The sequence below is a fragment of the Elephas maximus genome, chromosome 25, assembly GCF_024166365.1.
Source record: "Elephas maximus indicus isolate mEleMax1 chromosome 25, mEleMax1 primary haplotype, whole genome shotgun sequence".
Classification (NCBI taxonomy): Eukaryota; Metazoa; Chordata; class Mammalia; order Proboscidea; family Elephantidae; genus Elephas; species Elephas maximus.
Window position 1 is genome coordinate 38,425,963 of NC_064843.1, and position 18,155 is coordinate 38,444,117.

The window sequence follows — 18,155 nt, forward strand, 5'->3', positions numbered from 1 at the left end:
AAGGGTGATGGAAACGGATAGTGGCGATGATTGCTCAACACGATGAACGTAATTAATGTCACTGAATTGTACATGTAAAAAATGTTGACACAGCAAATGTTTTCTTATATATATTTTTATCAAAATAAAGAAAAAGATGAGTTCATTCATCCCTCCCCAGTGGGGGAGTCCTCAGGGTGAAATGATATCTCAGATCCCCCTGGTGTGCCCCAAAGGCTGGGGATTCTGAGACACAGATGAGCTGGTCCCTGGGGCCAGAAATAAAGGAAAGTGACTCTGTCCCTCCTCCCATCCAGCCTCTGCCTGAGGAGTTATTTTCTGACATTTGGTGAATTCAGATATCAAGACCTAACATAGATTTCTAAGAAAGGTGTTGGACCCCTGAGGCTGCTCAGGGAGGCTCCGCTGAACAGCATATGGCACCAGGGGCTCCCAGGCCTCTGGGTTCAAGTCATTATAGGCCTCTTCCCATCTCTACGTTTCCACTGTCTCCACTTTATTTATTGAGCACCTACGATACGTCACACACTGTTTTAAGCATTTTACATGTATTAACTTATTTAATCCTCAAAACAACTCTATGAAGTGAATACTGTTATGAGCCCATGATAAAAAAAAAATTTTTTTTCTTTTTTTATGCCCCATGATAGGGAGGAGGAAACTGAAGCAGGGCTTTAAGTTGTTTTCCTGAGGTAGGACAGTAGGTCAAGGCAGAGGTGGGGTACACACTTAGGCAGGGTCCTTCTAGGTTGGAGCCCTGGCGTGCAGTTGTTCTTAACCATTAGACCACACTGCTTCTATCATGAATGCCGTAAAGCCCACCAGATTGTGAAGCTCAGGCCTCCCTAGGCACCCCACTGGTTCTTATGAGCCAGGAGTCAGCTCTTAAGTCTGTGAGTCTTTGCAAAGCTCCTGGGTTGCTGTCCCACAGCTGGACCTCAGGCTGCTCTTCCGCAGAATGGGGACAACGGGGCTTTCTGCCCAAGGTTCTCCTAAGAGTTAATAAGGCGGTAGTGGGCTGGTGCTTTATAAACAGGGAAGCACCCGTGAAACATTCAGTTTGCTCTTTTTCTTCTCAGCAACATCTTGGGAGGGAAAGACGTTCTTTCCATTTCACAGTTGGGGAAATTGGGGCTCATAACAATAAACTGATTTTTCCCAGATGATGGGGAGAGCCAGAGGCTGATGTCCGCACTCAGCTCCGGGCGCGGGGGGCCGAGTGGCGGTGGACTCGGCCCTGGTAGACGGCGAGGCCAGGGTGCCCGGCAGTGAGCTGACCTAGGAGGCGAGGCCCGGGCGGAGCGAGCCGGGGCGGTGACCCCGGGGGCGGGGCGCTCGGGATGGTGCAATCCCCCGTCTGAGGGCATCAGCGGCGCGGATTAGTTCAGGTTTACATCACCCGGGCTTGGAGACGAGCTACGCCCGGCGCCCCCGAGACATTCGCAGCTCGAGCGGCGGCAGCGGCAGCCTCGTCAGCGTCCGGCGACAGCGGGCGGGAGCTAGACCGGAGCCGGAGCTCAGCCGCAGCGGAGCGGTCCCCGGTTCACCTCGGGGACCCTGCCGACTCTGCGCTTGGACGGTGCCGGGAACCACGCGGGACACGAGACCAAGGTAACCGGCAGAGCAGGAGAGCGAACCGGCCGGGGCCGACCGGAGTGGGGAGCCCGGCGCGCACGGGGGGCCAGAGCCTCGGGGTGCTCGAGGGTGGCTACATGTTACGTACACACACGCGCACACATACACACGCAACTTTTCACAAGTCCCGCTGTCCGCGGGGCGCACCGGGCCCAGCGTCCCCACAGGTCTCGTAGGGTGCGGGGTCTCTCGCGGGGCGTAGTAGCTGTGACCCAGGGGGAAAGGAGATCCCGGGATGGAGGTGTCCTTGTGTCACCCCAGAGAGGTGTGCGGTGTTGTCTGTTTTGTGTGAGTGTGGACTGGGGAAGTTGTGAGTTTTGTGGGGGAGGTCTGCGCGGGTCATTGGAGAACTGTAGAACTCTGTAGGGTCTGCGTCTGAGTGTCTGCGGGCTGTGCGGGGGTCCGCGGGGGTCTCGGGAATCTGCGTGCCTCCTTGGATGGTGCGAGCTCTGGGGACAGGTGTTGGATGTGCAGAGGGCCCGGCCGGTGCGGAGCTGGGGTGCCCCGGGAGCTGGGTGCGGGTGCAAGGCAATGGGAACGAAGAGGCCGCACGCGGGGTGTCGGACTGGGTGAGCGGGGGTGCGGGGAGTGCCGGGCGTAGGCCGCAGTGTGCACCCGGCAGCTTGCCGCGGATTTGCAGGTTGTACTCTGCGCGCATAGGTTTTGTTCCCGCAGACGGTTTGTGGTGTACCTGCAGTCTCTGGGGCAGGGGGGACGAGGGCCCAGATCTGCCCCTTCGCCGGGCCCTAGGATCCAACCTCCTACCCTTTGCCTCACTGTCTTCCAGTCACGGGCAGCTCTTCCGTTTCCACTGGGTCTTCTGTCCCCAGATGTGCGCCGCACGCTGCTTCCGCGCCCACGGGAGGGCCCAGGGCAGGCGGGGCTTCCGATGGCCCGCCGCCCCCTCTCCTCCGGTCGGAAGCATGTGGCCTTGTCGGTGTTGATCGTGGTTGTGATAGTTCTGGGGGATGTGTGTGTGTGTGTGTGCCATGTAATGAGGTGTGCGTCCCTTTCTGCTCTGAACGTGTGTCTTCGACTGGCTTGGATGAAGTTTTTTTTTGGGGGGAGGGGTGTACACCTGTCTGCCCTGGATGCGGATGAGTGGTGGGTATGACTCCTCCTCACTTCTCCCCCTCTCCCTATGGCAGAGAAAAGCAGGAGGTAGATATAAAGGGCTGCCTCCATCCTACAGTGAAGGTTCTAGGCTTGCCGTGTGGCCTGCAGAGTCAGTCCCTTGCTCATTTAGAGACTCAGTTACCCTATCTGTCCAACGGAGCTGATACCAGGCCCCATCCCCCTCTTCACCTGGTGTGTGTGGGGCGGAGGAGGGGGGCGGTGAAGCACTTACTCAGCCAGGTCCCATCTCACTGGACTCTTAGAACAGCCCGGGGAGGTGAGGTAAGGAGTGTTATCCTAGCCTCATCCCTGAAGGGGATTTCTGGGGAGATTTCTAAGACTTTCAAGAGTAGCACTTAAGTACATTCAGCTATGAATAATAATGATAAATAATAATAGGACAATCGAACCCATCCAAATCCATTTTCAAATCCATTGCCAACAAGTCAATTCCTATGCATAGTGACCCTATAGGACAGAGTAGAACCCCCCCATAGGGTTTCCAAGGAGCGGCTGGTGGATTTGAACTGCCCGCCTTTAGGTTAGCAGCTGAGCTCTTAACCACTGCAGCACCAGGGGACCCATAGAACAACAGTAGTGACCCTCTCCGACATGCAATGGTTAAGGGCTTCTCTGCTGGGAAAGGTCAGAGGTTCAAACCCCCCCAGTTGCACTGCGGGAGAAAAGACCTGGCAATCTGCTCCTGTAAAGATTACAGTCTAGGAAACCCTGTGGAGGCAGTTCTACTCTGTCCTACAGGGTTGCGGTGAGTTGGAATCCCCTCAACTGCACACATAGCAATATGCGGCAACAGGAGTCCCTGGCTGGTGCAAATGACTCCAGTTGGAGTCCACCCAGAGGCCCCTCTGAAGAAAGTCCTGGGGACCTACTTCTGAAAAATCAGCCATTAAAAACCTCATGGAGCACAGTTCTACTCTGACACATGGGGTTGCAGGGAGTCAGAACTGACTTGACAGCAACATTTTTTTTTTTTTTTTTTTTGATCCTCCTACAGGGCCACGCTAAGCTCTACGTAATTTGAGTTTTCATTTCATCATCACAAAAATCCTGTGGGCTTTGCATCCTCTTCCCATTTTACAGTTGAGGGAACTGAGGCTCAGAAATTTGAGGAATTTGCCCAGAACTATCCAACCAGGAATGAATGGAGCCAGGATTAGAACCCAGGAATATCTGACTCCAACCCCTTCCCCCCATCACATTCTTTCCAAGAAGGGTTATGGGCTTTCACTGGGTTGGGAGTGTCCCCTCCCACCCAAGGCAGCCTATGGGAGCTGCATGATTGGAGCAGGGGGTCTCCATCTCAGGACCAACTTGCATGATGTTTCCCATTCATCCTGCCTCTGCTTGGACTGTTTGTCCTTTATCGGGGCTGAAGTCTGGCTTGATCTAATGTCTCAGACCTACGTCTCCAATGTCCTCATCTGGAGCCTAAATGGTTGGACAGATGGGTCCGGGAGAGAAGCTTCCCACCCTGACCGGCCATTACATTGTCCTCTCTCCCACTCACCGCACACAGTTCTCAACTGGGCATGTGGCACTTTACTCCACAGTGGAATGAGGGAATCTTGGGGCCTTTGAGAGACCCTCCCTGCTCAGTCCCATTTCTCTGATGTGACACTGGAGCACTCAGGTGTCTGTCTCATAGACTAACTGCATATGAACTCTGATTACAGCGGCTCTGGGCCATTGGCCTATTCATACAGCAGAGAAAAGTCACATTTGAGAAAAGAAATACGCTCTCTTTTGAAATACCCAACAATCAACGAAAGCAGAATCTTTATTTTAAAATTTTGAAATAGAAAAATTTCCTTGCTTCCATTGCAAATCCCTTCCTCTCCAGAAGCTTCTGTGGCCAATTTACTCTGGGTCCTTCCAGACCTTTTCCTGCACACTCACACACCTACTTATGTACAGATATGGAGATGCATTGTTCTATGTGCTGTTGAGTTTTTTCACAAATGGAATCACTTCAAGTGTATTGTCAGGCAACTTGCTTTGTTCATTCACTTGACAATGTACACCCATTCTCTACATCCATTCATACAAACGTCTAGTACATATTCCATTCATTCACCCTCATCCTTCCTTCCTTCCTCCCCCCTGCTTTCAACAGATGATAAATGTCTATACAACCAGACTCAATGGACACAGTGCTGAGTCTCTCTCCCTCTCACCCCACCACCAAGCTCATCTTTCTGTTTGACTTTTTGTTTTTCTTTTCCCCTTAACTGTTCACCCTGGAGGTCTTTCTAATTAGCACGTAAAGAGCTCCCTCAGTCTTTTCAATGGCTGCATAACCTTCCATTGTATGGGTGAAGTATAACTCACTTAACCGGTCCCCTAAAGGTGGACTTCCGGTTTGCCATTCTTTTTCTATATTGTACAGGGTGTCAGGAAATAACCTTGTACTCGCACCATTTTGAGGTTCCTCAGCTATTAACTGAAAGGTTGGCGGTTGGAACCCACTGATCAATGCTTTGAAAGGCCTGGAGATCTGCTTCTGCAAAGACTACAGCCAAGAAAACCGAATGGAGTTGTTCTGCTGTATCACATGGGGTTGCCATGAGTCGGCACTGACTTGACAGCAATGGGTGCATTATTACACACACACATCTAAAGGGTAAATTCCTGGCGATGGGATTAATTACTGAATCAAAGCGTGTGTGCATTTTTTATTTTGATATTATCAAAATGTATGCCATTGAGGTTGCACCATTTTCCCGCCACCAGAATGTCCTTGTTGTTAGTGGCTGCCATGGTGCACACCCTCCTTCACAACGTCTCCAGTATGCTACTCTTTCTGCTTAGATGCAACGTGTCTAAAATGAAACTCAACTACCTTCCTCCAGAGTTCCAAAAGTAAGGGTTTCTCCCCTAGCTCAGGAAATAAAGCTACCACGCCTTTTCCTTACTTCAGGAACCTAATACTGGACCTCACTGACTCCACCCTCTCTCTCACCCCCACGTCCAGTCCACTACGGAGCCTCTGGATCCTCCTCCTCTGAGCCTTTGAAACTATGGCTGTGCTCTGGTGCCAATGGTTAAGAGCCTGGCTGTTAACCAAAAGGTCAACAGTTTGAATCCACCAGCCACTCCTTGGAAAGCCTATGGGGCAGTTCTAGTCTGTCCTATAGGGTCGCTACGACTTGGAATCGACTTGACAGCAACGGGCTTGGTTTTTATTTTTTTGGTAATCTTTACAGAAGCAGACTGCCATGTCTTTATCTCATGGAGCGGCTGGTGCGTTTGAATAATCACCTTTCAGTTAGCAGGCGAGTGCTTAACCACTTCGTCACCAGGGCTCCTTCAGCTGTACTATAGAAACAAGCAGTTTAGCAGCAGATGAGATGAAATAGAAGTTTATTTCTCTCCTGTGTAAAAACTCTGGAGGCAGGCAGCCCAGGGCTGGTCTGTGCTCCCAGTGTCAGAGTCAGGCTCTACTCTTGTTGCTCCACTGTATATGTAGTACTTCCTGGTCCAAAATGGATGCTGGGGCTCCAGCAATCGGGTCCACATTCCAGCCAACAGGAAGGAGGAAATGAGGGTAGGCCCTCTCTTTAAGGACATCACCTTGTGAGTTGGACGCAATACTTCCATTAATATCCTATTAGCCACATCAATACATCAATACCTAGCTGCAAGGGAGACAGAAATGTAGTCTTTATTCCGAGTGGCCTCGTGCTCATCTAAAAACTTCAGGTCCTAATCTTTTGTGAGAAGGGGGGACCAGAGACTGAGGGACAACCAGCCATCTCTGCCATGTGGCGCTTGTAGAGCCCTTCAGAATAGGACCCTGCTCATCTCACCAGCCTTATTTCTTGAACTTTTCACACTTTGCTGCAGCCACACCCATTCCCAACTGCAGCTTGTACTTTTGCCCTTCCCCTCTCCCTGACAACAACAACAAAACAGTTGTTGACTCACGGTGACCCTATGTGTGTCAGACTAGCAGTGTGCTCCATAGGTTTTTTTTTTTCTTTTGCTAACAGCTTTTCTGAGCTATAATTCATATACCATACAATTCATCCATGGAAAGTATACAAACTAGTTGGCTTTTAGTGTAGTTAGGGTTGTACGACCATAACCACAATCAATTCTACAACGTTTTTGTCACCTCAAAAAGAAAGCCCATACCCTTTAGTTATCACCCCCTTTCCTCCTATACCTCCTGGCCCTAGAAACCACTAATCTGCTTTCTGTCTCTCTATAAAACCCAAAAGCCAAACCCGTCACTGTCAAGTTGTTTTCGACTCATAAGATTTCCCTATTTGAAACATCTCATATAAATGGTATCACACAATATGTAGTCTTTTGTGACTGGCTCCTTTCACTTAGCATAATGTTCTGAGTTTCCACGACTGATTTTTCAGAAGTAGGTCAAGAGGCCTTTCTTCCAAGGTAGCTCTGGGTGGACTTGAACCTCCAGTCTTTTGGCTGGTGATGAGTATGTTAACTGTTTCCATCATCCAGGGACTCCTCCCTCTCCCTAGGACAATGGTTACCAGACCAGCAGCAACAACCTCACCTGGGAACTTATTAGAAGTGCAAATTCTCAGGCCATTTCCCAGACTTAACTGAATCAGCTCCTCTGTGGATGGGGCCCAGAAATGTGTGTTTCAACAAGTCCTCCAGGTGATTCCGATGCATACTCAAGTTTGGGAACCATTGGCCTAGAATATGTCTCTCCACATCACCTGGCTAACTCCTGGTCTCTTTCAGGTCTCATTTTGAATACTACTTTTTCCAGTCTGGAGCCCTGGTGGCAGTGGTTAAGAGTTCGGCTGCTAACCAAAAAGTCTGCAGTTCGAATTCACCAGCCACTCCTTGGAAACCCTATGAGCCAGTTCTACTCTGTCCTATAGGGTCCTGTAGGACTTGATGGCAATGGGTTTTTTTGGTTTCTCCCAGCCTGGGATAGAGGCCTCTCTGGGCTCCTACAGCCTCGTGCTCCCCACCTCGCCCCATGAGCAGCGATCACACTGAACTTGATTTTGTGGTTACTTGTCTGCCCTCGAGTGGACTAGAAGATCCCAAGGGCCAGAACTCTGGCTGAGACATCTCTCTTTCCCAGCACCCACCTAGGACCAGGCACAGAGCGGCTCCCAGTGAGTGCTGAATGAATGAATAGGATTGCATCTCTGTGTAGCATCTTGGAATGTACTAGACCCACAGATTCTAAGATGGATTGATTTTCTTTATTATGATTTTTAGGAACAAGCTGTGTTTCCAAACAGTTTCTTTAAATGTAAAAATTTTAAATAGGAAGTACATTCATATAGTTTAAAATTCAAAAAGTCTAAAAGTAAAAGTCTTCTTCCAGACTTGTGTATACTGCCAGAGTTTATACATATACAAGCAAATATATTTTTTCCTTATTTTTTTTAACATAAGAGCCTTACATGTTACACACAGTTCTGTGTTTTGCTTTGTTGTAATATACCTTGGGGATTGGTCCACATCAGTATGTAGAAAGCTTCCTGGTCCTTTTTCAGAACTCTATAGTATTCCCCTGTGTGAATGCCCCTTGACGTTTTCACCAGCCCCCTACTGCTGGACATGTGGGGCATTTCCTGCCTTCTGCTAGTAGACACAAGGCTCTGATAAACAACCTTGCATGTGGTTGTTTTTTTAATTGTACTTTAGATGAAGGTTTACAGAGCAAACAAGTTTCTCATTAAAAAATTAATATACAGATTGTTCTATGACATTGGTTGCCAACCTCATGATATGTCAACACTCTCCCCTTCTTGACCTTGGGCTCTCCATTACCAGCTTTCCTATCTCCTTTTGCCTTCTCGTCCTTGTCCGTGGGCTGGTGTGCCCATTTAGTCTTGTTTTGTTTTATGGGCCTGTTTAATCTTTGACTGAAGGGTGAACCTCAGGAGTGGCTTCACTATTGAGCTAAAAGTGTGTCCAGGGCCATACTCTTGGGGTTTCTCCAGTCTCTGTCGGACCAGTAGGTCTTTTTTTTTGTGTGTGCGTTAGAATTTTGTTCTACATTTTTCTCCAGCTCTGTCTGGGGTTCTTTATTGCGATCTCTGTCAGGGCAGTCTGTGGTGGTAGCGGGGCACCATCTACTTTTGCTGGATTCATTCTGATGGAGGCTTGGTAGTTGTGGTCCATTAGTCCTTTGAACTAATCTTGCCCTTATGTCTTTGGTTTTCTTCTTTCTGCCTTGCTCCAGATGGGGTGAGACCAGTGGCTTATCTTAAATGGCTGCTCACAAGTCTTTAAGACCTCAGACGCTACTCACCAAAGTAGAATGTAGAACATTTTCTTTATAAACTACGTTATGCCAGTTGACCTAGATGTTGCCCGAGACTCATGGTTCCCAACCATGTGGTTAGGTTTTTGTGGGCAGTTTAAGTGGAGGATAAATCTCCACTTAAGCCACCCTCTCAGCAGGGGAAGAGAGGGGCCACCAAACGCCTCACCTTAGCCCCTTTCTCTCCTTCTTTCTAGATGCAAGCCACCCCTCTGGCTGCTCCTGCTGGTGCCCCCTCCAGGAAGAAGGGGTTAGAGTTGGACAATGACCTAGATGCTGAGTGCCCTACCCGGAAACGAACTCGAAGCCAGTCCCAGCCCCTGCTGCCCCCCTGCCTGCTGCCCCTGAGCCCAACCCCTGCCCCAGATCCTGTACCTGCTGTGGCCACTGCCTCCCGGCTTGGGCCCTACATCCTCCTGGAGCCTGAGGAGGGCGGCCGTGCCTACCGTGCCCTGCACTGCCCCACAGGGACCGAGTATACCTGCAAGGTACGTCCCCAGGGGCCATGTTCTCCCACATCGCAGGGGTCTGGAAGGGGCCTTGGCTACAGAGGATTTCCAGGGGGACTAGGGGGTTCTTATATTCATTTATTCCTTTATTTATTAGGGAACCAGCCTCCAGTTCTCTGTTAGGCCCTGGCCTGGGCTGAGGTCAGAGAGGCAACCAGACATCCTCCTAGGCCTTGAAGAATTCACAGCTTAGGCTCTAAACCCAGCTCTCTAGAGTGTGATAAATGGTTAAGGGTGCAGCTCAGGGGAGCAGAGGAGCACAGAGAAGCCTCTAATATATTTGAGGGAGGGGGTGTCAGAAAAGGCCTGGCAGGTTTCCAAAAGTTAGACAATGAAAACCTCATGGGTCACAACATAACATTGACAAACAACAGACAAGTGGATAAGTGAAATCTGTCAGGCCGTCCTAAGTGCTATGGAGAAAAATAAGGCTGGGATTAGGGTGAGGGGGCATGGAGGGCAGATGGTGCAGGATATCATTTCAGCTAGGGCAGGCCAGGAAGACCTCTCTGAGGAGGTGCCATGTGAGCTGCATGAACCTGGGGGGCTGGCCGTGTGGGTACCGAGAGGGAGGGCGGCCAGGCAGCAGGAACAGCAACTACAGATGCATGGAGGAGAATGTGCTTGCTCGAACTAAAATAGAAGCCTCTATACCACCCCAAGTATTTGTTTTTCAGCATCCACTTAAAAAAAAAAATTATGCATTAACTATGCGTATCCTTTATCTAATTTTCTCTGTGGCATAACTAAAAGAACGTGCAAAGGGTTTAAAATCAGACCAACCAGAGTGCGTGTCCCAGCTGTGCCACCGATTAGCTGTATGGCTTACTTCACTGAATCTCAGTTTTCCCATCTGTAAAATGGGATACGCCTTTCAAAACTATGTTGATGTTTTGATCCAATGTCCACAAAGCCCCTAGCACATTTCCTGCCAACCTCCCCACCCTCACCACATGCCCCTCTTCCTCTCCCTACTCCCTTCCAGCCACACTGATCTATGGCTGGGGGTTTAGAACAGGTCAAGCTCTTTCTCACCTCAGGGCCTTTGCATTGCCTGTGCCCTGCACATGGAAAGCTTATCCCATGGGCATCTCCGAATCCTTCAGGTCACTTCCCCAGAGTCTCTTCCAGACCACGTTTTCTAAAATCAGTGACCTCTTCCAAAATACCCTCTATTCCAGCATCTTTCTTGGTTCCTTTGCAACATTCGTCAGAATCTGTAAATATCTAGTCTGCCGGCTTGTTTACTGTCTCCTGTTTTGGGTGCCAGGCGCAAGGAGGGCAAGTGCATGGCTATCAGTCAGGTGTGGTCTCCAGTGGCTGGCACAGGTGGGCAGTCCGTGTGTGGTGCAGGATGAATGAAAGGGTGGGCAGGAGTCCGCGTGAGAGCTAGCGCTGATGACATAGCATGATGTGACTTCTGCATTATCTGCTCTTCTGGACTTCCCCAGCGTGGACGGTTACTTTTCTGTATAGGTTACCTATTGTTTTTCAGTGATCTCACGTTTAAGGCTATGTACCAAAAACAAAACAAAAACCCATTGCCATCAAGTCGATTCTGACTCATAGTGACCCTATAGGACAGCGTAGAACTGCCCCATAGGGTTTCCAACAAGCAGCTGGTGAATTTGAACTGCTAACCTTTTGGTTAACAGCCATAGCACTTAACCACTGTGCCACCAGGGCTCCAAGGCTCTATAGGCTAGTAGTTAAGAGCACAGACAATGAGTTCAAATCATGACTGCCACTTGTTGGCTGTGTGGCTTCTCAGCTTCCGGAACTGTGGAATCATGGTACTTAACCTCAGGGATGTTGAGTGAGTGGAGTGACTTGGTCCATGAAACCCTTGGTACAGTGCCTAGCCTGCGGTAGGTGTCTAAAGGGTTAGCTATGACTGTCTCCAAGCCCAGCCCAGGCTCCACAGGTCCTCACCTCTGCTCACACCATGCTCTGCCCACAGGTGTACCCGGCCCCCGAGGCCCTGGCTGTGCAGGAGCCCTACGCGCGGCTGCCCCCCCACGAGCACGTGGCACGACCCGCTGAGGTCCTGGTGGGCACCCAATTCCTCTATGCCTTTTTCGAACGTTCCCACGGGGACATGCACAGCCTGGTGCGCCGCCGCCGCCGCCTCCCTGAGCCCGAGGCTGCTGTGCTCTTCCGCCAGATGGCCGCCGCCGTGGCACACTGCCACCAGCACGGTCTAGTCCTGCGGGATCTCAAACTGCGCCGCTTTGTCTTCACCAACTGTGAGAGGTGAGTGTGGCCACGGAGACCCACCCACCAACATGCCAAAGAGGTGGGCCTTGATGAGGCAAACTGAGGCCCAAGAAGGCAAAGTAACTCATGCAATAAATGGAGAAGCCTGGACTAGCACCAAGTTCCCTGGGAAAGGTTGCTCAGCCCTGCTGGAAGCCCCTGGGGCTGAGCACTGTGTTATGATCATAACAGCAGCTGACAGTATTGAAGACCACAGCTGCCCTCTCTGATTGGCCTGGGTCCTTGTACATATGAGGTAGATACTGATATTGTCCTCACATGACAGATGAGGAAACCGAGGCCCAGAGAGGTTAAGTAACCTTGCCAAGATCCCACAGCTTAATGGTAGAGCCAGGATTCAAACCCGGATCTGACTCCAGAGCCTGGGCCTTAATTCACACCGAACTTGAGAGGCAGGGGGCCTGGATACCTGGCTGGGCTTTCTCTAACTCTGGGTGACTCAGGGTGTTTGGGCCTCAGTTTCCCCATTGGTAGGGGAAGGGCTGGACTGTCAGGATGTTTCCAGAATTCCAAGTCCACAGACAACAGCCGAAACAGGCCCTGAAGTTCCAACCCATGTGGGAACTCTTTCTGTAAAACCGAGAATCCGTGGTTTTTCGTTAGAAGAGAACTGGGTAGGGGGAGCTGACATCCGGCCCCCTCCTCAGACTTCTGGGTATGTGGGATATGTCAGAGCCACCAGGTACACATGAACTTCAACCGGGGGCACCCATTTCGTTTCAAGGTTCTTTTGCAGGCAGAGGAGGGTGACCCCATTGCATCTTTTAAACTTTATATTTTAAAATAATTTTAAACTTGAAGAGAAGTAGCAAAAAGAGCCCAGAGAGTTCCCATATATCCTTCCCCGAGTTCCCCCAGTGTTAACATCTTATACAACCATAATATAATCATCAAAACTAAGAAATTATCCTGGGATGGTACTATTGGAAACGCTGGTGCCGTAGTGGTTAAGTGCTACTGCTGCTAACCAAAGGGTCAGCAGTTCGAATCTGCCAGGCGCTCCTCAGAAACTCTACGGGGCAGTTCTACTCTGTCCTATAGGGTCTCTATGAGTCGGAATCAACTTGACGGCACTGGGTTTGGTTTGGTTTTGGTTTATGGTACTATTAAGGAGCCCTGCTGGCGCAATGATTAAACACCTGGTTGCTCACCAAAAGGTTGGCAGTTCAAACCCATGAGCCGCTCTGCCAGAGGAAAGACAGGGTGACCTGCTTCCATAAAGATTTGCAGCCTAGGAAACCCTACGGGGCAGTTCCACTCTGTCCTATACAGTTGCTATGAGTCAGAATCGACTCAACAGCATACAATGTGCTAATTAACTAAACCAGACTTTATCCTGATTTCCCTAGTTTCCTTTTCTATCCAGGATCCCACAATACATTTAGTTATTGTGTCTCCTTAAAAAAACTTCAGTTGCTGTGGCGTTGGTTCCTACTCATGGCGACCCCATGTGTGCAGAGTAGACCTGTGCTCCGTAGGATTTTCAATGGCTGTGACCTTTTGAAGCAGATCGCCAGGCCTTTCAGATAGCTGCTGAGCACTTAATTAACCGTTTGCGCCATCCCTTATGTCTCTTTAGTCTCCTGCAACCTGAGACAGTTTCTCAGTCTTCTCGTGTCTTTCGTGACCTTGATATTTTGGAAGAGTATTGGCCAGCTATTTTGCAGAATGTCCCTCAATTTGGATCTGACAGATGTTTTCTCACAGTTAAATTGAGGTTATGCATTTTTGACAAGAATACTCCCAGAAGTGATGTACCCTTCTCAGCTCATCATGTCGGGACATATGTGATGTTGATATGTCTGTTTTATTACTGGTGAGGTCAACCTCAATCTCTTGGTTAAGGTGGCATCTGCCAGGTTTCTGCACTGTAAAAAGTTCCTAATTTTCCCATTGTAATTAATAAATAAGGTCCCTAGGTGGTGCAAACTAACCTAAAGGTTGGCAGTTCAAACCCACGCAATGGCCCACAGAAGAAAGTCCTGGAAATCTGCTTCTGTTAAGATTACGGCCAAGAAAACTCTACGGAGTCCGGTTCTACTCTGTTACACAGGGGGTCACCATGAGTTGTGATCAACTTGACAGCAACGAGTTTGGTTTGGGTTTTTAATTAATAAGTGTCTTGGGGGAGCAGAGGTGCAGCGTGGGGGACCAGAAGGGGGCACTTTCCCCAGGTTGCAAGTTCAAGGGGGCACCAGATGAGGCGCCACAAGTATAAAAGGTGCCTGCCAGAGGCAACCAGACACGGGGGGAAGGCGTGTTTCTGCTGATGGCTTGCCAACATCAACGTCTTTTCACCTTGAAATTGGCTGTGGGGGGGGCGCGACTTCAAGGTTGCGCCTGAGCACTGGTTATCCACGCGGCGCCTCTGCGGAGCCGCAAGTTCAGTGCGTGCCATTGGAGCTGTTTTCCATCGATCGGCCTCTGTGGGTACTTTGAGGCTACGTAAACATCCTGTTTGCCCTTTCTGGAGGCCGCCTGGCGGCTGTCCATCTTGCCTGCAGCAGTTATTGCTGTGCTGTTTGCCTAGTGCTGACACTCTGTTTCCTTCTTCCATTACATTTTAGATTAAAACAGACATGCTTTTAATAAGACACAATGTAAAATTTAGAATGATCTTTAAGCTAATAAAAAAAAAAAAAAAAAGCTAATATACAACTATAAATAAATTTTCACCTTAGGGTCAGTACAATACCCCCAGACCTGGAGGTTAGAACCTGTTTCCTTTTCTTCTCAAGGTAGTAATTTGAAAAGCACTGTAGGTGGAAGAGGGACTGTGGAGTCAGACAGACCTGGGTTCGAATCCTGGTTCTGCTTCTTATCTGCTCTTTGGCCTTGGACAGTGGCTTCACTTGCCTGAGCCTTGCTTTCTTCAGCTGTAAAACAGACTCACAATGCTGCCTCCACAGTCCTGTGATTCATAGGATTGGTCAATGTTTGCCAAATGTTGGTAGGCACCCAGGAAGTGGGTGCCTTAAGGAAGAAGATTAATAGCAGTGGTAATAGAATACATAATTATTATTAATCTAGAGTGCTCTGTGGGAGGCCTGGTGATGCAGTGGTTACGCTTTTGGCCGCTAACCAAAAGGTCGACGGTTAGAATCCACCAGCCATTCTTTGAAAACCCTATAGGGGCAGTTCTACTGTGTCTTATAGGGTCGCTATGAGTCAGAATCGACCTGATGGCAATGGGTTTCGTTTTTGGTTTAGGTTTCTCTGTGGGGTTTGTTTAAAGCAGAGGTTGCAAATGGCAGGCCACAAACATGATTTTGTTTTGTTTTGCACCCCTGCGCGTGTTCATTTGGGTTTTTAATTGGAATTGGTTGCCAACATTTCAAAGACTGGGACTTTTTTTTTTTTTATTAACTTTTATTGAGCTTCAAGTGGATGTTTACAAATCCAGTCAGTCTGTCACATATAAGTTTACATACATCTTACTCCGTACTCCCACTTGCTCTCCCCCTAATGAGTCAGCCCTTCCAGTCTTTCCTTTCGTGACAATTTTGCCAGCTTCCCACTCTCTATCCTCCCATCCCCCCTCCAGACAGGAGATGCCAACACAATCTCAAGTGTCCACCTGATATAATTAGCTCATTCTTCATCAGCATCTCTCTCCCACCCACTGTCCAGTCCCTTTCATGTCTGATGAGTTGTCTTCGGGGATGGTTCCTGTCCTGTGCCAACAGAAGGTCTGGGGACCATGGCCGCCGGGATTCCTCTAGTCTCAGGACTGGGACTTTTTCATTAAAACATGAACTTCTGGCTTCTCTTGGGCCTACAGGAGAGGTCATAACACTGGCTCTGGAGCCTGACAGCATGGGTTCAAATCCCAGCTCCATACCCTAGAGCTAGATGACTCTTTAGTTTCTCCATCTGTAAAGTGCTGTCTTCCTTACAGGTTGTAGTGAGGATACAATGAGATGAGCCAGGTACCCAGTGGACACTAGATCAATATTAGACTGTGTTGTTACACACACACACACCAGTTGTTGTGGAGTCGATTCCGACTCATGGTGACCCATGTGTGTTAGAATAGAACTGTGCTCCATAGGGTTTTCAATTCTTGATTTTTTGGAAGTAGATCGCCAGGCCTTTCTTTCAAGGTGCCTCTGGGTGAACTCGAACCTTCAACCTTTTAATTAGGAACCAAGCATTTTAACTGTTTGCACCACGAAAGGACTCCATGGTGTTGGTGGTGCTCTTTTTGGCAGATTGGTGCTGAGACATTTGGCACCGTACCAATTCTTAGTTCTCTTACTTTATTACCTGCCTGGACTCTGAGTTTGTGGCTGGTTTAAGAGAGAAGTAGCCTCCTCAGTCCCCTCCCCAAGGGACTGTTGGGGATTGTGTCCCTCTCAGAGCCTTAGTTCAAATGTAATTTCTCTGTGACCTTGAGACATGACTTACCCTTTCTAAGCCAAGGCTTCTCATCTGTAAAACAGGATCAGTCATGCCAGCCTCACACGACTGCTTCACATTTGTCAAATGCCAGCAGGCATTCGGGAGGTGGGTGGCCTTAGGGGTAATGATGTGGGGTAGTGGTGTGGGGGGCCTGATAGGACCTGACCCCTGTGTTTCTCCCCTGGCCTCAGGACGAAGCTGGTACTGGAGAACCTGGAGGACTCGTGTGTGTTGACCGGGCCGGACGACAGTCTATGGGACAAGCATGCCTGTCCAGCCTACGTGGGGCCCGAGATCCTCAGCTCACGGGCATCCTACTCTGGCAAGGCGGCAGATGTCTGGAGCCTGGGTGTGGCGCTCTTCACCATGCTGGCTGGCCACTACCCCTTCCAGGACTCAGAGCCTGTCCTTCTGTTTGGCAAGATCCGCCGCGGGGCCTTTGCCCTGCCGGAAGGCCTCTCAGCTCCAGCCCGATGCCTGGTGCGCTGCCTCCTTCGACGGGAGCCAGCTGACCGGCTCACAGCCACGGGCATCCTGCTGCACCCCTGGCTGCGGGAGGACCCACGGCCCCCAGCCCCATCACGGTCCCACCTCCGGGAGGCTGACCAGGTGGTCCCTGATGGACTGGGGCCAGAAGAGGCTGAGGAAGAGGAGGGAGACAAGGATGTGGGTCTATACGGCTAAGGCCTCCCTAGTAGAGTCTTAGCTGCCAACAGTGGATTGATTTGGGGTGTCTCCAAGCTTTCTCCCTCCTCTTTGAACTGAGCCACACTTTAAGTGCCTTCTACGGGGGAGGAAGGAGGAGGCATGTGCAGAGCGTGCTGTTTTCACACCTGTGGTGTCCACACGCCTGTGCACATAGGCTTGGCTATACAACAAGTCTGTCCTGGGTACTTGCTGTATGCCAACCCCTATTCTGGGTGCTGGGAACACAGCAGTGAAAAAAGAGACAAACCTCCCTGCCTCACAGAGCTGATACACTGGTGCTCTTGAGCCAGAGACCCCTCTCCATGCCTACCCACCAGGGCCTGCCCTGGACACGTTAGTACCCACATGTCAGCACCCACTTGCTGGTGCTGTGGTGCTTCTGTCCCTAGGACAGTCCCTTTCACCAACAACCCCACTGCCTTTTGTGTCTAGCACCTCGTGAAAGCGAAATGTCCTTGTGCCAAATGCCTCCAGAGCTCAAGGCATGCTGGGAATTGTGTTCCCAGCAGCTCTGTCTTCTTGATTAAGAGGTACTTTATCCAGGCCCAAGCCAAGGATGTGGGCCAGAAGAGCAAGAATCCAAACTATGAGGCTGGTCCTCAACTAACTTAAGGAATGGCTTAGAATGAGGGTCCAAGCCTGTCTACCTTGGTGACCCCTGACCTGAGCACAGAGGTTGGAGGCAGGATTAGCCAGGGTTATGCCCTCTGGCCACTTGGAAGTATCAGGCCCTGTTCTGGAGATCCCACTTCAACACTATGGGTTTTGGATACCATGAGTATATATTTTTACCTTGTGCCTTAATAAAGGAGAGTTATAAATCACTTCTGTTTCTCCAGATTTCATCTATCCTCCCTCCCCCACCTCTGCCTCCAAAACAGCATGCATGGTGAACAGCTAGAGGCCTCTGTCTCAACCTCAGCTGAGTAGTATGTGAGATTAGATCCCCGGCAGCCTGGCCGATCTAGCCGCACTCCCTGTTTCTTCTGGAGGCAGTGGTATCTCAGTTGGGTGCTTTTTGGCTGCAAGTCACAAAAGCCCTGAGTCAAAGTGGCTTAAACAAGAAGTCAGTGAGTGAGGTAGGCTCTCAGAGCTGGTAGCAAGGACACAGGCTTTCCAGGCCCTTCCTGTCTCTTTGCTCTCTTGCCTTGGTGACTATCAGTGTGAGGGCTTATAGCAGTCAAAGCGTCACATTGGAGAGACCAATGACAGAGGAAGAATTG

At 49.9% G+C, this 18,155-nt stretch overlaps 1 protein-coding gene across 1 annotated transcript; it reads left to right on the plus strand.

The window, feature by feature from the left end:
• Positions 1 to 1,509: 1,509 nt before the first annotated feature.
• Positions 1,510 to 17,884, plus strand: TRIB3 (tribbles pseudokinase 3). The gene is made up of 4 exons (XM_049868907.1): positions 1,510 to 1,611; positions 9,235 to 9,525; positions 11,507 to 11,799; positions 16,416 to 17,884. The coding sequence occupies exons 2-4, from the start codon at positions 9,235 to 9,237 to the stop codon at positions 16,906 to 16,908; spliced, it is 1,077 nt and encodes a 358-aa protein (XP_049724864.1). The 5' UTR covers positions 1,510 to 1,611; the 3' UTR covers positions 16,909 to 17,884.
• The last annotated feature ends 271 nt before the right edge of the window (positions 17,885 to 18,155 follow it).